At 33.9% G+C, this 22,162-nt stretch overlaps 2 protein-coding genes across 3 annotated transcripts; both read left to right on the top strand.

The window, feature by feature from the left end:
* Positions 1 to 6,626: 6,626 nt before the first annotated feature.
* On the top strand, positions 6,627 to 12,319 carry LOC133674057 (uncharacterized). Of its 2 annotated transcripts, none has more exons than XM_062095017.1 (10): positions 6,627 to 6,937; positions 7,026 to 7,093; positions 7,175 to 7,236; positions 7,325 to 7,474; positions 7,646 to 7,822; positions 8,154 to 8,306; positions 8,760 to 10,450; positions 10,655 to 10,720; positions 10,811 to 10,880; positions 11,381 to 12,319. In XM_062095017.1, exons 1-10 carry the CDS (start codon positions 6,744 to 6,746, stop codon positions 12,065 to 12,067), a joined length of 3,318 nt encoding a protein of 1,105 aa, XP_061951001.1. In that variant the 5' UTR covers positions 6,627 to 6,743; the 3' UTR covers positions 12,068 to 12,319. The 2 variants fall into 2 exon arrangements, with proteins under 2 accessions (XP_061951001.1, XP_061951000.1); XM_062095016.1 differs by having other exon boundaries at positions 8,094 to 8,306.
* Positions 12,320 to 14,165: 1,846 nt separating this feature from the next.
* Positions 14,166 to 21,239, top strand: LOC133674501 (uncharacterized). The gene is made up of 6 exons (XM_062095637.1): positions 14,166 to 14,586; positions 14,985 to 15,071; positions 16,431 to 16,613; positions 16,709 to 16,795; positions 16,873 to 16,944; positions 19,020 to 21,239. Exons 1-6 carry the CDS (start codon positions 14,371 to 14,373, stop codon positions 20,958 to 20,960), a joined length of 2,586 nt encoding a protein of 861 aa, XP_061951621.1. The 5' UTR covers positions 14,166 to 14,370; the 3' UTR covers positions 20,961 to 21,239.
* The last annotated feature ends 923 nt before the right edge of the window (positions 21,240 to 22,162 follow it).

Raw genomic sequence — 22,162 nt, 5'->3', positions numbered from 1 at the left:
ATTTTATTTTATTATTATAATATTTATGAAAGATATAATTGTACAGAAAAAGATTTATGATGTTTAAGCTATAATTGTTCATATTTATTTTATTCAATAAAGAAAAGATAGAAAAATATAAAAAAATCATATTCAGCTCCGTAAAAAAAAAATTTATCTATTCAAAAACTATTTCTAATCATTCCATCATTCTTACTTTTATTTTTTCCCAAGTGTCAAACATTTCAATTTAATTACTATAAAATTTGTCGAATTTAATTACTATAAAAAGTAGCCAGCCGGCCCCTACTAGAACGAGACCCCATGATGTGTAATCTGGCCAGTACTTGAATGTGTTCTTCGACATAAAAATTATCATGTCACACGTAGCAATTGTCTTGTGGGCAATTCCTGTCTTGATACCGATTAAATTGTTGTTATGTAAATCAATTATTGGGATTCAATGATTCATGCATATAAATGGATAATATATCCATTGATTGATGAGGTAAGATTTTACCTCATGATGAATTGATATATGAGATATTTAGTTTAATTTTTATTCTAAATTCATCTATTATTGAAAAGGTGGCTTGTGGGCTATATTTAATATCTAAAAAACAATAATAAATTATTACCCTGTTAATTATTTTTTAAAATAATATATCCAAATAAAAACAATAAATGTCTTTACTGTCATTATCATCTATAGACACTGTCAGTGGCGGAGGGAGGGGGTTAGCAAGGGCCCCGGCCCCTGCAAAGAAATGTCTCTTCCTTGTAAATATTTAATAAAAATAATAATAAAAAATTTAATCCCTCTAATTTATAATTTGACCCTTCTAATTTTTTTATCTTGCTCCGCCCCTTCACACTGCTACAAGTTTTGAAAGAATGATGGACACCTTCGATCAAAAGTTTCACTCAATGAGGCCAATATATGCTGATCAGAGGACACCTTGGATCAATTATTGATTAATGTTTGAGGTTAGAATTAAAGAGTTAATAGTCAGCTGACTGATCAAACCTCAAGAGGTAGTCAGTGATTGAATTAAAGAGTTAATAGAAAAATTAAAATTAATCACATCACCACTGCATCAAGATCGCCTCGCAATTAGCTTGTGCAGGCCAGATAATTACCATGCAGACCTGCGTTGGTTACCTTCATGGTCAGTCTATTTTTTATTTTATAAAAAATAAAAATAATATTATTTTTAAAAAATAAATAAATTTTGATTGAATTAATCATATTAGAGGTTAATTTGTTTTCTTTTTATCATGTCACAGTATGTTAATTCCTCTTTTTTTCTTTGTTGAAATCTAGTTTAATTTAGATTCGTGTTAATCTCCCGAGTCTAATTTGTTTGATAATTTATCATAAAATTTTAATTTTAGTATGTAAAAACTATATGGGATTTATTCTATTATTTAAGAATGCAGTACAAACTGCTTTTTAATTTTTTTATTAAAAATTATTTTTTTTATGTTTTGGATCGTTTTGATATGCTGATTTTAAAAATAATTTTTAAAAATTAAAAAAATATTATTTTAATATATTTTAACATAAAAAATATTTTAAAAAATAACAACAATCATACTACCAAACACATTCAAAACAAAATAAATAAATAAATAAAATGATGATTTTGGGTCAAATCTACTACGTAGCTGGCCTTAAAATATATTATCCCACGCGTAGACTCATAGCCTCCTATTAGATTTTTTTTCTTTCAAGAAAAATAAATCTTTTAAAATTAGTACGCAAAACTTATAATCTATTTAAACCATCAATTCCTATCCGGTCCAATATATTAGCATTATCAAAATCCTTGCAACAAGGAATCATGTATACTAGTAACATAACCCGCACTATACCGTAAATTAAATTTTTTTATAAAAAATTTAAAATCTAAAAATGTTAAGTTTTTCTGTAAAGTTATATTTAAGAATTTTGAGTTTGGTTATGACACCTGGCCCGAAAATAATGTTTATAATAATAATAATAATATTAAATTTGCATGACCTAGTAGATCTAGGTTTAGCTCTAATACCAGACTCAATAGCTTTGGATGTGGATTTAGCCGCAAGGTCATATCATAAAAGTATGATAATTAAATAAATTAATTAAAAAGAAAAAAACCAATAAAAAGAAAAAAACTAATGAAGAAAAAAAATATGAATTAACTGAGTTAACCCGTCAAACCTTAGATTCGTGTCGTGAAAGTTTGATAACTAAATAGAAAAAAAAAATGACAGATTAACCCAGAATTAACCGGGCTAACCTGTCAAACCAGGTTCCCTATAAAACCTGGGATCTGTGTCATGAAAGTCTGATAACTAAATAGAAAAAAAAAAAGCATTAACAACCTAAACTAAACGAAAAAATTTAATTAAAATAAAATAAAAAAACAAAAACAAACAAAAGACATAAGCTTGTTACTAATGAGGAAAAAGAAAAAAAATCTGATTCAACTGAGTTAACCCGTCAAACCTGGGATTCGCGTCATGAAAGTTTAATAACTAAATAGAAAAAAAAATTGATGGGTCAAACGAAAAAAAATTAACAAACTAAACTAAACGAAAAAAAATGATTAAAAAGGAAAAAAACAAAAAAAAATTCAGGTTAACTCGTTAAACCAGGTTAACCCGTCAAACCCGAGATCCATGTCATGAAAGTATGATAACTAAATAAAATTTTTTTTTCACATTAACAAACTAAATTAAACAAAAAAAATTCATTAAAAGAAATAGAAATAAAAGTGAACATTAACAATCTAAACTGAATTAAAAAAAATTAATTAAAAAAAACAAAAACAAACAAAAGACATAAGCATATTACCAATGAGGAAAAAGAAAAAAATCTGAATCAACTGAGTTAACCCGTCAAATTAGGTTAACCCGTCAAATCTGGAATTCGCGTCATGAAAGTTTGATAACCAAATAGAAAAAAAAATCAATGGGTCAAACGAAAAAAATTAATTAAAAAGGAAAAAAAAAATTCAGGTTAACTCGTCAAACTCGAGATCCGTGTAATAAATATATGATAACTAAATTAATTTTTTTTTATATTAACAGACTAAATTAAAAAAAATTCATTAAAGGAAAAAAAATACAAAAAAAAGCAAAAAAAAAAAACGCATAGGCAAAACAAAAAAAATGATAAAAAAAGTCAAGTGTTTCACTGTGCAATGTGTGCACAGTGATACATTATATGTAAAAATTAGAAGAAACAAAAGCGAAAAAAAAAATCCTGCTGCTACAATGAAAAACCCACGTGTTTTAGAGTATTCTATAATATCTAATTTATTAATTCAGTTTTGATCTATATGCGATAGAAAATTGATTCAAAACTCGAGTTATTGGATAAATTACTCTATTTAATTAAAATTATTTTTAATTTAAAATTATTTTATTTTATTTTTTAAAATTAAATTAAATTTTAATTGAATGGATCAATTCATTGCATTAATTATATCAAAACTCATTTAACCCTCCTGCCAGGAAGGTGAGGCGACAAGGTTTTAGATGAATCCATCGACTACTAACCATGGTTAATATCCTTAGTCACCATCTGTGCATATTCTCAACCAAAATATATGATTTAAGTTTATATTCGAGAGTTATTAATATAAAAATAATTAAAAATTTATATAATTATTAATTTTAAAATTAATAAAATTAATTAAAATATATCCAAGTTAGTTCAAATATTTATATTAAAAAAAAATTAAAGGATTAAACTTTCAAGAACGCAATCCAAAGCATCTTCGATAATTCACAACTGAAGACAAGAAATTGCCGAGTAGAATGGTGAAAATCACGTGGTAGTTGCTAATTCCCCTCGTATAAAGTTTCGGCATGTGCGTCACTAACTTGTTTTAACTCTATTACGAAACATGATTGCTTTTTATATATATATAAAAAAGGGTTAAAAATGAAGATTTCTAATTTCTCCCGCTTTTTTTGGACGCTTACGCCAAGACAAGATCCTCGTCTTATCTAAAGCTTACCGTGCTGTCTTCTTCCGAATTACTTGCTTCGCGCCATCGTTTTGCTGGCTTATCCTAACCCACTCCTTTATTTCTTCCCTCGACCACCGTATCGTCACTGCCTTGGAGTCCAAATCATGTTGATCGCGACACGAGAATCAATGTTCGTGTTATTTTATACGAGAAATTTTATATGGTTCCGAGAGATAATAACGTAGGAGTTTTCAATCTTAATTACAAAGAATTTGAACATATTTTTTTAAATATTTCTTTTTGTAGATATCAATTAAATCTTTCCTGATAAATTCTAAATTATCATTAACGTTATTGACGAATAAAAAACACTCCACCAACTGTATACAATTCACAATTTCATGTTATCATTTTTTCAGGAAAAAAACCATAGATGATTAATTAATTAAAAAAACATTTCTATCAGTTATATATATAATAGAACATGTATCGAGAAAAAAAATTAATACTTACAAACATTACATTAAATTGTTCTCATTTAAAAAATTCACTGCATAAAAAAAAAGGCACCCTCCATCATGGGTTTTCCTTGTATTCATTATGCTATTCAAAATATTATATAATATGGTTCCGAAATCAATACATAATAATCACGGGCTGTAAACTAATTTTCAATAATCAAAGGACTTGCGCGAAAATTAATAGACACGTGTACGGTTAAAATGGTCACAGACAAAAATATCTTTCAGACACGAGCTCCATAATGCAAGGCATCAGTTCCGAGAGTGGTCCCACATAAGACATCGTACAGGAGACAAGATCTTGTCACTTTCGTCGACGGAATAATTTTAGCCTCACGTGCTTGTAGCCGTAGGATGCGCTTGGCACGTACTTACAAGTAATCTAATAGCGTATAAATTGACACCTGGTGTCTTTTACGTGACTTCCAGTAAAAGGAAGTGGATGATTGTCGGGTTTGGTGTTTTGAGTCCGGAACAATTACTGGGTGCTTCGCGAAACTTGGACGTGCAATGGTGTAGATTCGTGATGAAGGGTGTGGATCAGTCTGGAAGTGTAAAGATGGTGATTTTGCAAATTCCGAGGGTTTTTTCTTGGGAGGGGTGGCCCAGAAAGTTCCGGTTTTTTTTTTTTGTTGTGTGATGATTGGTGGATGTGGGGAATAGTCAATGTACAAACCTTTATTATCCATGAACTTGTACACTTTTGGCAGAACCTCGGAAAATATCTTGTCATCGCTCGCTGTTCTTGCAAGCGTGCAGGGAAGCATGCCAATTAAACTTAACTTATTTATTTGAATTGACTTTAAAATCTTGAAAAAATTGAGATTGAGACTTGATTCACATCAAATCTCGAAGTTAAACTAAATGGGATATTAATTTGATAAAATTTGTTTTATTTGACTAGGTTTTTAGTTATTCGATAATGTTATCTGAACTAAATATGATAGAATTAACATTAACAAAAATAAAAAAAATTTTAATTAAAAAAATCAATTGAATAATTTAATAAATTTGATAAATCTGGTATTCTAAGCTTTTTTTTATATGTTAATACCCGGATTGAGTTTGACAATAAATTTACAAATAATTAAAGTTATATCATCACAATTGTTATTTAATTTGTGGTTTCTCATGTTCAAGTCAGAGCAAGAATTATACATGCACATATACAGGGTTCGACCTTACAAACCTCAATTTACAAACAACACAGTACAAAGTAGAAATGTGAAGTGTGAGCCTAAATCAACTAGCCTAATAGTATCTAATACTAGCCATTAGAAATTATTTTTGTATTTTAAAAATACTTCTACACAAAACTGAAATATTTTTAATTTTTTTTAAAATTAATTTTTTTTGATGTTTTTATTGTTTTAATGTATTAATATTAAAAATAAATTTTAATTAATAAAAAAAATTATTATTTTAATATATTTTAAAATAAAAAATATTTATAAAAATAATAATTATTATAATATCGTTCTATAAGCTGCCTTATCAGCGCAGGTAGAATTCCCAGGGAGAATTCCTTGCCCCTTGCTCAATACCAAGAAATACAATGCATCTTTAAAAAGTGTCCTGGCTTAAAAATATGATCTTCAGCGCATTTTTTATTTTATTTTTACATATATATATATATATATATATATAGAGAGAGAGAGAGAGAGAGAGAGAGAGAGAGAGAGAGAGAGAGAGAGAGAGAGAGAGAGAGAGAGAGAGGTTATTATTATTTTTTAAAGTATTTTTTTCTAATTTATTTTTTAAATATTATTTTTAATATCAGTGTATTAAAATAATTTAAAAACACTAAAAAAAATTAATTTAAACAAAAAAATAATTTTTTTTTAATTTTTTAAAAATAATTAAAAAAAAAACATGACAATGCTAATGACAAGACATAAAGCAGTTGGAGCTGATTAGTCATGAGAGAGAGAGAGAGAGGAACCCCTTTCCACCTGAGCCCTTCCCTCTATAAAAAAGTGTGGGATAGTCGAACAAGAAAGAGAGCACTAAAAGAGTGGATTTCCTTATCAGGAAAGTAAAATAGAAAAAATAAAAATCATAAAGTATTTCCCGGCCCAAGGACAGAAATATCAAGCTAGCGAGACAGGCCCAATCTTAAAATACCCGCCACGGTACCTGCGTATTCACTACGCTCCCAATTCTTGGCGCGAAAATTGCACCATCTTCACAGGAGCTCAAAATAGGGTTGTTGTTTTTTTTTTTTTTTTTTAATTTTTTTAACCCATTTCTCCCTTCACTATCCTATCAATCCTTCTCAACAATGTCAAGTTTCTGTAATCAAATAGAAGAAATAAAATCCCTAATTTATTCTAACAAATCACTCGCTTACTCTACTCTTTCACACTTACAAGAACAATCAGTAAATGATCCTTCATTGCTACAAACCCTAGCTGACAATTCTCAGGATTTAGTCTCTTTGATCACAGTTGACATCTCAATTGATGATGAAGAAGTGTAAGTGCTGAAAAGTTTAAAGCTTTACTTGAGATTTTACATGGGTCTTCGATTTAACGTGAGGGTTCGTTTTGTTTCCATTTATCAGTGCTGCACAGGCTTTAAAGTGTTTGGGATTCATGATTTACCATCCTTCTCTTGTTTCTACTATTCCAGGTTAGTGAATTTTGTAGTTTTGATTATTTAATCATGTCATTAAAGCGTTCTTTCTTAGTTTTTTTTTTTTTTGGATTGTAGTTGATGATGCTAATTTGGTTTTGGAGGCATTGGCTAAAGTAATTATGAGCACAAAGATAAAGGTAAATGTGGAAAAAATGAGCAGTGATGGTCTTTTTGGGGTAATCTGTTGTTTATGCGTAATTTAACTTGCTTGCATTTTTATTGCAGTCGGTTTGTAATTTAGGAGTTTGGTGTATATCCATGCAACAATTTGAAGCATCAATTCTAGTTGGCTGTTTCAATTCAGTGTTGCAGGCGGTTGTTCATGCTCTTGATAATCCGATTGGTTCTTTGTCTACGACATTTGAGGCTATGCAGGTAGAGTTACTTCTTAGGATGATAGGATCCTTTACTTGTTATCTTGGGCTTCACAGCTGAAAGCTTTCTTTAAACTTGAAGGCTTATAAGTTTCTTGTTTTGAGTTGCAATGCGTTGTGAATATGACTAACGTTGTGTTTTGCGTTATCTCTTCTGGTCCTGATGGTATAGGCTGTGATGAAGTTAGCAGCTCAGTTAAGTGAGAGGATGAGAGAATCTTCACACATATGGGCTCCTCCAATATGTAGGAGACTTCTCAGCACTGATAAGAGAGAAAGGGATATTTCAGAAAGGTGTTTACTGAAGATTAGACCGACAATAATTCCTCCTCCCCCGGCTCTATCCAAGGTTTAATTTGTGAATAATTTAGTTTTTCTTCCTTGCTTTCCAGGGCCAACCTTTATTTACATGTAGTTTAGTAAATATTGTAGTGAACAATGCTTTCAAATATGATGATGAGACTCTTCATTATCTATTTTAATCTTTATTGCTTGTTTTGATTGCATGCCAGTCTTAATTTTTTATGCAATGAGTGGGAAAGACTTGATGTAGACTTGAAAGCAAAAGACTTGTGGTACTTCTACAATATAAGTATAATGCTTCCATATTTCTTCAACAGGCACTTGCTGAAGATATGAAATTGAAATTGCTTACTGTAATGAAGGATCTTCTGAATCAGGGCTTGAAAATTCAAACGTTGCAAGCATGGGGATGGTTTATCCGCTTACAAGGATCTCATGCCATGAAGTATAGGCATTTAACTAATGACATGCTGAAAGTTCCAGAGAAAACATTCTCGGATCACAATCCACAAGTCCAGATTGCTTCGCTGGTATTTCATGTAGAATTGCTTGTATTAGAATCAGGTTTTGCTGTTGTGGCTTCTATTCACCTTTTATACTCATTTACCCAGTTGCATTTGGAAACGTTGCGAGCATAGGGATGGTTTTTCACTTGGCTTGGTCCTTTATTCCTTCATAATTTCACTATACCAGCTGTTAATTTTTTCAAGGGGACCTTGGACCTGCTAGCAATAGCAGAAGGATTAAAGCTCATTCAGAGATCTGTTTATGGTTGAAAAAACTAGAAAAAGAACAGCAGTTTGATAACTTTGAGTTTTCACCAGACAATAATAATTTTCGTGATTCCAGTGACTGAGAACATCCTAATTGCTAATTACTTCGTGTTCACTGCACTGCATGCTGGTATTTGTTAATTTAGTTTTTAACAAAATGAAAAGAAGACAAGCTTAGTGATAAAAGGTTCTTGTGCCTTGATTTTGCAGGTTGCCTGGGAAGGTCTTGTTGATGCTTTCATTCACCCTGCACTCTTAACTTCTGAGACTATTGAACCCATTAAGAATGGTATTCAACAAGTGCGAACTTCTGGTGGGAGTAGTAGTCAAATTCAAGCAAGTGGTTTTTCAAAAAGCATAAAGCTCATAATGACACCTCTAATTGGTATCATCTCGAGTAAATGTGATGTATCTGTTTACTCTTCATGCTTGAATACATGGTGTTATCTGCTGCATAAGCTTGATATCTCTGTCAACCATCCATGGGTGATAGAACTGGTGTTGGATCCCATTTTTGGAGCTGTTTTTCGGTTTGGGCCTGATGTTAAGACTTTCTGGTTGTGGAACCTGTGCCTAGATCTGCTTGACGATTTTATATTAGCAAAATGCAGGAACCTAGACCATGAAACCAGTAGCCAGGTAAGCCATCATTCAACATCAAGCAAATGGTCATGGAAACTGCAACCCATTAAATGGTTGCCCTGGACTATTGGTCAGCTGGATTTCCTTGTAAAGATGATGGATATTATCATCAGCCATGCATCAATTGCAACAATCACCCCTGAAAATAGAAGTTCAGCATGTGATGCTGCCTTGAGGATATTTAGATCTTTTTTAAAAGGGGTCCAAATGGATTTTAGAAGTTCCTCCACTAAATACAATGACATTATGTTGTGTTTGACCACATTATTAAGGTTCATAAAGAAGATATGTGAAGATGTAACTTCAGAAGGTGGCGGGAGTAGTGAATTGCATCATACTTCCCTCCAATTTCTAGAGGCTGTTGTTCAGGACTTAGAACCTTCTATATTGGGATCCCCTCTTTACAAGGTGTCTTTAAACTTCACATGCATTGAGAACCTTCAAATGGTTGACAACATTAGAAATGTAAAATATCTGGGTATCAGCTCTGTTGCTTACATGGATATGGTTTCGCCATTGGTTTATCTAAGTGTACTCTATGTCTCTGTAGTGATCCCATCAACTCCTGCCACTCGGGGGATGGAGCTACTTCTTCAGGGACTTCGCAGATTTTTCAAAACCATACTTTTATTGTATGATCCTGTGGAAAATCTGTCTGTTGCTGTTGGTTTATTGTATAAACACATGGAGTTTAGGCACCTAGATATTTGGACAGCGATAGCAAAAGGTTTGGAAGATTTCTTCAATGGTCTAACTGTAAAGGATCTTTCACTTTTGAAAATGGACTCCAACAGGGATTTTCCTCGTGCTGTATGCCACCTCTTATCCTACCCTTTTGTGGTTTGTTCTTGCATTTGGCCAACCCAAAAGAAAGATAGTGGTTCCTTGAAAGAATCTCTTGTTTCACCAGAAAGAAAGCTTAAACTTCAACAAGTAGCTGAAGTGTGGAAATCACTGTATGGAGCTCTTTGTGCCTCGAAGTTTAATAAGTTCTCTGAAACAAGCAGTTTAAGTGAAGAGCTTTGTTCAATGTTAAATGGTTGTATTGATCAAAACATCAGCATGCTTGACCATGGTACTGAGCAATATTTTCATCGTGATGATATTGGCCTCACTTATTTATCTGGCACTGCTGTGACATGTGTCATGGAACAACAGATCCTGACTTTGGCAGCAAGTTCAGTTGGGAACAATGTGGAACATGCTCGTGACCCTAAGACATTTAGTGGCATAAAAAATAGCTTGGAATTTTCTTCCAGGTAAGTGAAAATACCATTTGCTAAATGTCTAATGAAATTCATCATGTACATAGTAAGGTACAAGAGTTCATCTCTTTGAAAGTGAAGCACATGGAATTTTCTTAACCAAAATATTAATGTGGTCTGCATGAGACATGATTTTATTTCTTTAATGTTCTTGTTTCACCAACCACAGTCCCTTATTTTTCATTTGGCATTGTACAGATTCTTGAACCTGTCATGGTCAATGATGGAAGCAGATCCTTCCACTATTCTCTTTGTAACTTCAAGGTCTGTTTATACTTCTATATTTTTCTCCTTGTGCTCACGGTTCCCTGTTATTTATAATGACTGCATATCTCATCTCTTTGAGAACTTCAGGGTCTTTTCTGTGCTAGTATGTTTTGTCAGATGCCTTCACACCAAGCCATCTATTCTTTCATTTATTGAGGTATGTATCTCTCTTTTTTAATTTACTGTGCATACCTTGTTTCTGAAATTTATGTGTCTGGAGATGGGGAAAATCTAACCTGTTTTTCACAAACGCTTTAAACCAAGTATACAATGGCTTTTAGTTTATCACCAGAGTACATAGCTGCTTTAACTGTGGCAGTTTGCATATATGTAATTAAAAATAAGCAGCATCCGTTCTTTTCTTTTTGTTTCTTCAAGAACAAGCTCATTAGGAAATATAAAAAACTCTTCTTGTTTCAAAGAGAGAATAAACAAAGATAGACACGAGTCTTCTTTTTGTAGTAAGAGAAAGAGTTGCTCTTGAAGTCCCCTTCCATCCTTAAACACTAGAAAGTGGAGGACCATTTTGACGACATTGATTTGAAACATTTTCCATGGGTTGGTGATAAAGAATTTGATTTTTTTTTCCTGACATTCCATTGTTAGAATACTGTGGTTCTGTCCAGTACTTAGTGATCTGCTTATACTTTATTGCAGACAATAAGTCGGCCACTACTTCAGTGGCTGTCACATAGAGAAATACAGGAGGCAAGCACCAATGAACAACTTCACCACTTGTGGTCCGAAATCCTTAATTGCTTAAGGAGGTGCCAACCACCAATAGTCTTTGATTCCTCTCTCCTAAAACTTCAGGCACCACTTCTTGAAAAAACTCTTGATCACCCAAAATCCACCATTTCAGAGCTTACCGTCACCTTTTGGAATTCAACATATGGTAAGCAGATCAAGTTAGATTACCCCGAGAGTTTACTTGACATCTTAGACAAGCTTTCAAGAAATAAAAGAATAAACCTCCAAACAAAAAGTCTGCCATTCCTGGTAAAATGCCATTCAATATCAGAAGTAACTGCTCAGAGATCCAGGGTGACTGCAACAAACAGCAGGAACTCTAAAAGAGTAGAGTTAGTGGAGGATACGGCGAATCAATTTGAGCCAGAAAATAGGTTGGGTTCAAGTTCAAAAAGAAAAAGGGTCGGACTTACCGAACACCAAAAGGAAGTGAGACGTGCACAGCAAGGAAGGGGAATGGATTGCAGTGGTCACGGTCCAGGGATCCGGACATACACTAGTGTTGATTTTTCACAAGGTAATGAAGATTCACAAGAGAGTCAGGAAATCCGGGATCCTGAATCTATCTTGGAGCTGCTAAGAAGAACTGCTTAATTTGGATTTATATTGTTCTTGGTGTCTGGGACTTGAGAGCACCCATCAGATTGGAAGATGCATCCTGGAAGTTATTTAATAGTGGATTAATATCGGCAGTGGCAGTGGCAGAGGCAGAGGCAGTGCCCTATGATAATGTTGTACTGTTGAATATTAGTGTCAGTGTATCTTGATTGTCTGTATAAATTATACAACAGAACTACAAGAAGTCTACCACCATAGCGACATAAAATGCCCAGTACTTTCTCTGTAGATGTTTCAGCAGCTTCCTTTCCAGTCAGATAGCCTTGCCATTGCCATTTACGACAACAATCAAAATTGGTTCAGACCTAGCCCAACTGTAGCTTTGTGGTTCAGATACTATTACCAAATCATTGCTCGTCGTCCCTGTTGTGATCAATGTCCAGGAGATAATTTGTGTGACATCAAAAGATAAAAAGCATGCCTATAACCAGCCAGGTCGGCTGCTTACATCAACCCGCGCCTGGGGAGATTAAAGTTATATTTACTTTTTGCTTTAAAAACATTTTTGAAAAAATTTAATTTTTTCCATCAAATTAATATTTTTTAAATATATTAATATTAAAAATAATTTTAAAAAAATAAAAAAAATATTACTTTAATATATTTACAGTGAAAAACATTTTAAAAAATAATTCAATCACATTTTCAAACATTCTTTAAGTTAATTCTAATTTTTTTTTTAAAAATTAAAATAATGTTATTTTAGATAAAATAATAGGCCTAATTTTTTAATCCAGATCTTAAATATGATTACGCTTTCTAACACTATACCAATACATGCTATAAAAAAAAACCACTAGTGAATAAATTAATTGGTTAGATTTTAAAGTTTATTTTCTAGAAGTCATTAACTTGAGTCTTATAAATATTAAAACCACTAAAAATTTATATTATTATTAATTTTAAAATTTATATAATTAATTAAAATACACGTAAACTGACCATAAAAATCCATGTTAATAAAAAAAAAAATGCTATTAAAAGATTAGCACAAATGACAAACTTCTCTCAACATGTACTGAAAAAAAGCCTTTTGCTTCTTCTGACAATAGTTTCATAATAACAGGTGGTACACACTAGAATAAAGTTGGAGGAGCATGCCCTGCCAAGATCATCACCCATTATTCTCCCTTCCCCGTGCATCCATCAAAAGTCCTTCAAAGTTGGAACCATCCCTCTAAAAGTAGTCCAATCCAACCCAAAAATAGCCCATACCATAAACCAAACCTGCCCATCACCTCGTTCCTTGCTAGGCACTTCGAAGTTCAAACACTAATTTATGAAAAAGGGTAAACTTTATTCCACTCCCTATAGATTCTAAAATGTTCAAGTTAATCCCTATGGCTTTAAACTTCTTATTATCTATCTCATAGTTTTCAAAAAGTCTCAATTTGACCTCCGTTGTTAAATCAGCAAGCACCTAGAAAAACCATTTTTTGAATTTTCTTGTTCATCATTTTTCCCCTCACTCTTGATAATTTTTTGAATGATAATATTATATATAAAATTTCATAGCAAAAACCTCTTGGTCATTTGGTTGATCTAGAATAATTATTTTTATTAAAATAATAATATTCTTTTTTGTCTCGATCTAAGTTTAATTTGATTAATTAGGTTATTAAAATCTTGATCGGGTTAACTGGTTTTGCCCTATTAATTTCTTGTCCAATTAACTAAAAACTTGATCTTAATTAAGTTTGGAATCATGAACTAATCCGCTGGGCAAGATTTAACAAATATGTTTATGTGTCTTTATCTATTCACAAGCAATTACAATATTGAATTATTATCAAGAACTCAAACTTTATAGGAGCTAAAATAAAACATTGTTATATTAATAGGGATTAAAATATAATTATCCTAAAAAATTCAATCAACACAGAAAAACTCAAAATCAAAAAACAAATAAATCATTCTCACAGTTACTCCTCCATACCTAACTAAAATTCCCTTGCTCAAAAAAGTAACTAAAAAACCCAGCTTTTACCCTATCACATTTATCATCTCCTCTCTCCCTCTTTGCAAACTGTCCTTGTTTGCAAAATCCACAAACCCCCGGGGCTCTTTCCGTACTTTCACAACTCAAAAAAACTAAAAAAAATTCGAGCTTTGTTTCATTTTTTTTTTAAATCTCAATTTCCATAAGTTAGGGTTTTTACATTTCCATACAGTTCAGTCATAATTATACATAGATAGATTAGATTCGATAGCGAGAGTTCTCAAAACACCGGAAAAAAGAAGAAACAATTCGTGACCATTTGATTTTTTTGGATCTGATCATGGACGCACGAGATTCCACATCGAACCGAGACGTCTCATCGAGCCCCGGCGGCAGCGGCACCACCACCGGCGGTGGAGGAGGAGAAGACGACCCTATCCTTTCCGTCACCGCCGCTCTCGCCAAAGACGCTTGGTTTCACTTCAACTCTCGCCGGTTCAATGAGTGCCTCGAGGTTCTGTATCAGCTAAAGCAGAAAAAAGAAGACGATCCGAAGGTGATGATTGCGCAAATAACATTAACTCACTTAATTTCTTTTTTTGAATTTATTCATTTTCTTGGATTTTACTTGATTAGAGATTAGGTTAATTTCGGGTAAAATGCAGTGATGAGCTGCTGTTTTATTTATTTATTTAAATCACTTAATTTAGTTGTTTTTTTTTTTTAATTTTAACATTTTTTTTTAGATTAAGTTAGTTAATTAACATGAAAAGCATAATTTTGCACTTGATTTTGTTAGTTCAAATTTAAGGACAATATCGGGCTGGGCATGTGAATGTTGAAGTTATGCAATGTGTTAGGGTATTCGGAATATGTAATTGACGTGGAAGTTTTCTTTACTTTTTCTTTTTTGTGTTTTTTAAAGTTTTTAATGTGCGGGTATTGTTTCATTAGGTACTACATAATATTGCAATTGCGGAGTATTGTCGAGATGGTTATCCAGATCCAAAGAAGTTGCTTGAAATACTTTATAACATTGAGGTATGCTGTTTTTGCTATGTTTTTTGGAGTGTTATTAGTAATTTTTTTAACCTTGAATTTTAAATGTTAGATTTTGAGAGCAAGAGATTGGGAATGAAATTATTGAACTGTCTAGATGTTGCTGCGGTTTGTACGTTTAGTTCATTGTCAAAGGATGCTATGCACAATCATAGGAATTAGTTCCTGCTTTCACAGTTTTGTCACCGCATTTTTATACATCCAGCCATCTTCATCCAAGTTTTGTCACTGTATCTTTATACATCCAACCATCTTCATTCACTTGGTACTTATCTTCAGTAAATAACGCCAAGCTGGTTGCTGTTCTCTTCTCAATCCTGCTGTCTGGTGCATGGTTGTTGTCCTCGTTTGTAATTTTTCCATCTTATTTGTTCCATAATGCTCACACCCAAAAGACTGGTCTGCATTGTGTGGTTTGCCCCTTGGTATAACATCACAATCATTGCATGAGGCCCCACGTTCTCTTTCTCATGAGAGGCTTATTACGTTTGTTTCATTCACTTTGAAAGATAATCATATAGATTATTTTTTGTAAGATGGTATTGTTAAAGAGTACCAAGTCCCAAGTGAAAGAAATTCTATATTCAAAATTACATCCTGTTCATGCTTGCACATTCTCTTTTCAAAATCACTCGCTATTGCTTTCCACATGTTTACTAAAAGTTCTCCAATAAACATTTTTTTCTTCACAAGGCTTCCCCTGATTGGCCGGTGTATTCTTGTCCGATGTTGTAGTCCAGAACAACATTTCCAGTGACCGTCCTATGGGATTGCACAACATAATTAAATCTTACACACGATTGCATTTTGATGAATTCTCTACATGTAAGTCTTGTACACAGTTTCTTCAGAGACTTCATGCCAATCCTGGTGCCTGCATCCATCAATAGGATTTGCAGGGGAATTCTATCTTATTGATGTAATGATTATTTCTGACATTGCTATGGTGAACACTTACTGAATTGGCATGCTATGATTATTTAAGAAGTCTCTATGGTTATGTCCTTTGGCGGATCATAAATGATGAGCCAAGGTAGCGACAGAGTACATGATGGTCAAAATGTGGATGATAAAGATAATGCTGAATGGTGTAAATGGTTTTCTAGCAGGGGCCACACAAAAATTCGTTGTTATAGTTTGTACATCTCGTTTCTGAGGTCTTAGTTGTATCTTTATTTTTTGATTTACTATCATGTAACAACTGAGTGGAGTATGGACATTCTGTAAGAATTTTGTTCACTATGTGAAAGGTTTGCTGCATCATGTTTTAGTTCCATTTTTCGGGTTTGATTTCTTTCATAGTGTGACATTTTCTTGTCTCATTTGTTGGTGTTGGTTTAGAGGAAAAGCAAAGAGCTTGCTTACACCTCAGGAAAGCAGGTAGAGACTGTTAGCAATCCTGGGAACAAAGTTGTGCCAGGGTCTAAAGGAAGTGGTGCAACAGTGCACCAAGCATCTGCCACGAACAGCTTGCCTGTTGCTGACATGGATGAATTTGACCCAGCTGTAGCAAGGCTAAACATTGTAGGTTCTCTTGATATATTTGTAGTTAGCTTTATGAATTGCTATTGATTTTTGTTTGCAATCTTGAGTGACATGATAAATCTGGCCTCTTATAGGCAATCATTTGGTACCATCTTCATGAATATTCAAAGGCATTATCGGTTCTAGAACCTTTGTATCACAATATTGAACCTATAGAGGAGGTATGATTTGCTAATCAACAGTCATTTCTCTCCATCGTTGTTTTCTTGTGTTCTGATACTCTACCTTTTATGTGCAGAGAACTGCTCTTCATGTCTGCCTTTTGTTGCTAGATGTTGCACTTGCCTGCCAGGATGCATCTAAATCTGCTGTAAGTGCCGAGTAAATTAGTGTTTGAATATGTTAATTAACATGTTGCAATACCCATCAAAGCTGCTTTATAGATGACATTGTGATCCTCATATCATGTTTGTTGCTTCTATTTCTAAAACAATCTTGTTGATTGTATGTTGAAAACAGAATGCTGCCACATGGTAGAGATTTTCAATTAAAGAACTGCATATTCCATGGTGACAATATGGACTAGATATTTTGAAAAAAAAAAATGATATAAAAGCAGTTCTTAAAAATGGAAAACATAGGAGTGCCATGCCACCAGCCATGTGCTTAGAGAGGAGACCACAAATGTTCCTATAACAAAAGAACATAAAAGAAAACAAAAATCACAAATTGTAGCTACTGAAATTTGACTGAAGAAATTCAAGTGAGAACAGAGAATTAACTGAGAAAAACCGTCTTTTTCTCGACTTGTTGCTTAACCTCTGTTGGAGAAGTTTCTTCTCTTCAAAGTTGTGTATATGCCTTTCAAATGAAACTCCTTGTTAAACACAATACTTTTTCTGTGTTTTCTGAAGCCAAAGATTCCTTTTGATGTGAGCTTGAGCACATTGTCAGCATGACCACATTTTGAAATGCTGTGTGTTTGGTTTCAAAAAATAAATTAGACACATGGACTGGTCCACTGAACTAGGTTTTGACAATCTACAATTGCAGGAGAATTAATTACTTTCCCTCTGGCTGCACTTTTTATTTATCTATTGGTGACAATTACATTCTCTGCATTGTGTACCTCCTTGAACTAAACTCGGGATCCTCAACAAGCAATTGGCACTCACTGCTGGTCATCAAAAGTCTCAGTGCTAGCTATATCTTGATTCTTTAAATTTTGCAGTTTCTACAAATTTTCCAAATGATATCCTTTTCTTTAGTTCAAAAGAAACTTTTTCATATTACCAACTCAATTTTTCACCCTCAATTTGATGCATTTTGTACCAAACTTCTGAGCAGGCAACTTATGGTATTAGGAAACAAGTTTTTGGGCTCTTTTATTGGAGTTCCATCTGATATTTATGTTAAAAGAAACGCCAACAAGCAAAGTGACAACTACAAGAGGGACCTATTTAACCAATGTTGAGGTCAGGGGTTTAGAAGACACGCAATTGCCTTGGACTTCGATGTGCATTCAGTTTCTTTTCAATCAAAATCTAACCCCACTTGTGTGTCTTCTTAACCTCTGACCTCAGACATCAGACCTCAGCATTGGCTAAATAGGTCTTGCTCATAATATGCTTCAAATAAAATCTGTTTCAATGGTTGGCCTATCTATAAGGAAGGGCTAATTCCCCTTTCCTTAAGCCTGCTCATCCTGGCGTGGTAGGAGCTGAATAATTGAGTTAGCTTGTGCCCTCTTGAAAATCTGGCTTTGAGGCTGCTAGAGGAGGTTGAAAAGCCTATGATTTAGTAGAGAATGAGATCTTAATCAAACTGGTGAAAAGGATCATATAAAGATTGGATGAAGTAACCATAAATAAAGAAAAGAGCCACCTGATGAAGGACGTCAATGAAAGGAATGAAGGATGATGACATGTTATAATCAATTTGGTTTTCATTAGTCATAATCGTGAATTGCAACTTATTAGGTAAAGCGTTCTTTGATTTTCTTTCATTGGTGACCGATTGAATAACATGATTAAGTGAAGCCTCCGGGCATGGGCTCAGGTGGTAGAAAGTTTTGGGTTTTATCAATCAGAAACAGGAAGAGAAGGCTTGGGTTGGATTTCTTTTCCCAATTATCTCTGCTACTTTCTGGTGGCTAGATTTTCACTCGAGATGATCTTAGATTTTCTAGCACTTGTGATTGGAAACCCTAAACCTTGCATTCTGTTGAAATTTGATAATTAAGTCTGTGTATGGTAATTTCAATGAAGACTACTGAAGCCATGCATTACACGTAGTCCAGAATGTGGCTGTTCTGCCTTCACAACAAAATGACCTTTGTTGTTTGTCTGTACTGCAATGTGTTGTTTGATTTACTGGAAGTGGAAAAAGAAAAGGCTCTTAAACTGGGCATTCTTTATTGACTTGTAACGTCTTCCCCATTTTCAGGATGTATTACTATATCTAGAAAAAGCGTTTGGCTTTGGTTCTGTGGGTCAAGGTGATAATGGGAGTGCAGCACAGCAACAATCGACAAATCTAGTTGCAAAATCTTTGACTGTTCCTAGTAGTTCATCAGGGATGGATGCTAATTCAGATTTAGCTCCTAGTGAGAATGCTTTGGAAAATTCTTTATCGAGAACTCTATCAGACGAGACACTTGAGTATGAATCAATGTTCTCACTCGACATAAGTGGGCAAAACTTAGCAAGGCCTGTGGGTCTTTCATCTTCAAATGACCTTTCAAGGACCCCAATTGATAGGTCCTTTTCTCCTTCTGAAATGAAGCTTAAGTTGCACATTTACAAGGTTCAATTTCTACTACTCACCAGGAATTTGAAACAAGCAAAGCGTGAAGTCAAGCTTGCTATCAACATTGCACGTGTGAGGGACTCGCCCATGGCTCTCCTCTTGAAATCTCAGCTTGAATATGCTCGTGGTAACTACCGTAAGGCCATTAAGCTGTTAATGGCATCAAGTAATCGGGCAGAGATGGGGATTTCAAGCATGTTCAACAACCTTGGGTGCATTTACTATCAGCTTGGGAAATACCATTCAGCATCTGTTCTCTTTTCGAAGGCACTGGCCAGTAGTTCATCTATTTGGAAGGACAAGCCACGAAAGTTGTTAACTTTTTCACAGGATAAATCTCTCCTCATTGTATATAACTGTGGAGTGCAGCACTTGGCTTGTGGGAAACCCTTACTGGCTGCTCACTGTTTCGAAAAAGCAAGTTTGGTTTTCTACAACCAGCCTTTATTGTGGCTCCGGCTTGGTGAATGCTGCTTGATGGCTTTGGAGAAGGGACTTCTAAAAGCTGGTCGGGTTCCATCAGACAAGTCAGATGTTACCGTTCATGTTTTCGGCAAGGGAAAATGGAGGCATCTTGCAATTGAAAACGGTATTTCAAGAAATGGATATGTGGATTCTGTTGAAAAGGAAGATTTGTTTTTGGGTAGTGATGGCCATCCAAAGCTCTCCATGTCCCTTGCTCGGCAGTGTCTCCGCAATGCACTGCATTTACTGGATTACTCGGAATTAAATCATTTGAAACCTGGTTTGCCTTCTAATATATCCTTGGATGAAAATGAACTGAGCGAAGAAGGATCTATGAAGAGTTCAAACCACAAGAATTTAACTGGCCTTGATTCCAAAGCATCTACTGTAGGCTTAGGTCAAGTTAATGCTAACGGGGATGCAAAAGAACAGAAGGGAGGGACAAGTCAGGAGATCATGCAGAAGTCTATCTCTTTCCACGAAGATATTCGCAGGAGAGAAAATCAGATGATCAAGCAAGCGCTTCTCGCTAACTTAGCATATGTAGAGTTGGAATTGGAAAATCCTGAGAAGGCCTTGTCAAATGCAAGGTCTCTCTTGGAACTTCCAGTATGTTCGAGAATTTATATTTTTCTGGGTCATGTGTATGCAGCTGAGGCTCTCTGCTTGCTGGACAAGCCCAAGGAAGCTGCTGAGCATTTGTCAATTTATTTGTCTGGAGGAAATAATGTGGAGTTGCCCTTTAGCCAGGATGACTATGTGCAATGGCGAGTGGAAAAAGCTTTTGATTATGAAGAGTTAAATGGAGGATCAATCACTGCAAAGAATTCCTCCCCAGATGAATCACAAGGTATCGTGTTCCTCAATCCCGAAGAGGCACGCGGAACCCTTTACGCAAATTTTGCAGCCATGTATGCAGCACAGGGTGATCTTGAGCGAGCCCACCATTTCGTGACACAAGCTTTATCCCTCGTACCTAATCGTCCAGAAGCTACTCTGACAGCAGTTTACGTTGATCTTATGCTCGGTAACTCACAGGCAGCGGTTGCCAAGTTAAAACAATGTAGTCGGCTCAGATTTCTCCCAAGTGATGTACAATTGAATAAGTGTTGATGGTTGTATCATTGGCTTTTCATTCTTGTATGGCCCACATCTCAGTTCTAGTTAGCAGGTAGATCAGCAATCCTTCAATAGAATCTGTAACATATATATAGTCCGATTCAGAGAATAAGTTTTTCAGTTCATTTTTCCTTAATTTTTGATATTTAGGGTTCATTAATTGGTGCGGCTGAGTGTTTTGGATAGAGTCGGATGCCCACGTTTGAAATTAATGTTGTGCTTATCCAGACCAAAAACAGAAGAAAAGGAATTGATTCATCGATTTCTTTCATATTTCCTTGCTCCTTGGGTGCTTTTCATTCGTGCAATGCAAAATGATTTCGTCTGCCATTTGTTTGTATCTTTGCTACAAAGTATAGTGGAAAATGAAAAGGTTCTATCATCTCTCAAGACTACTGCAAGAATTTATAGTTGCTTCTCCTCATTCTTTGTTTTCCGTTTCAGAAAAAAATTAATTTTTTTATTATTTTATTTATTTTAAATTAATATGTTTTTATGATTTTAAACATTTTAATATGTCAATATCAAAAATAATTTTTTAAAAATTAAAAAGAATTATTTTAATATATTTCTAAATGAAAAATATCTTAAAAACAATTATAATCATACTTTTAAATATAATAATTTTGTCATTAATTATTATGGCCGCCACATCACCATCGTTACCATCTTAATTATAAATATTATCTTATTATTATTATTCAAAAACCATGAAGTAAATATAATTTATTTCACATAGAAATATTTTTCTTAATACATTCAAATAATAATAAATAATTATTTTATAGAAAGATATTTTCTATAATTTTTTTTTAGAAGAATATTTTTTGCAAAATAAAAGTAAACTTCGTCTCAAATCAACTTTAACGTTTCAGACTTTCAGGTGGTATGGTGTAGTTGGCGTTTAAAGAGGCTATAGCCATCCATTCCCCTCAAGTTGGCTCTGTCCATCTGTGCCTCAAACATGTGGATTGCTTTCTTACCAGTATCATCTGATTATATGTGAAATCAAGCATGCTTGAACCCTGGATCTTAGGTTTTGGAACAACACCACCAAGACCCAAAGAGCATATATATTAGATGTTCTAACTAGGTTCAAGTTCATATACAGCATGCCCCCACAAAAAAGCACATATAGCAGTCAAATCTGTTTGTTCGAGATAAATTATTTTATTTGATGTGCCATTGGTGGTATA

Source organism: Populus nigra, chromosome 15 (assembly GCF_951802175.1).
Source record: "Populus nigra chromosome 15, ddPopNigr1.1, whole genome shotgun sequence".
NCBI lineage: Eukaryota > Viridiplantae > Streptophyta > Magnoliopsida > Malpighiales > Salicaceae > Populus > Populus nigra.
Note: the sequence above shows the minus strand (reverse complement) of the source record. Positions and strands in the feature narration are given on the sequence as shown.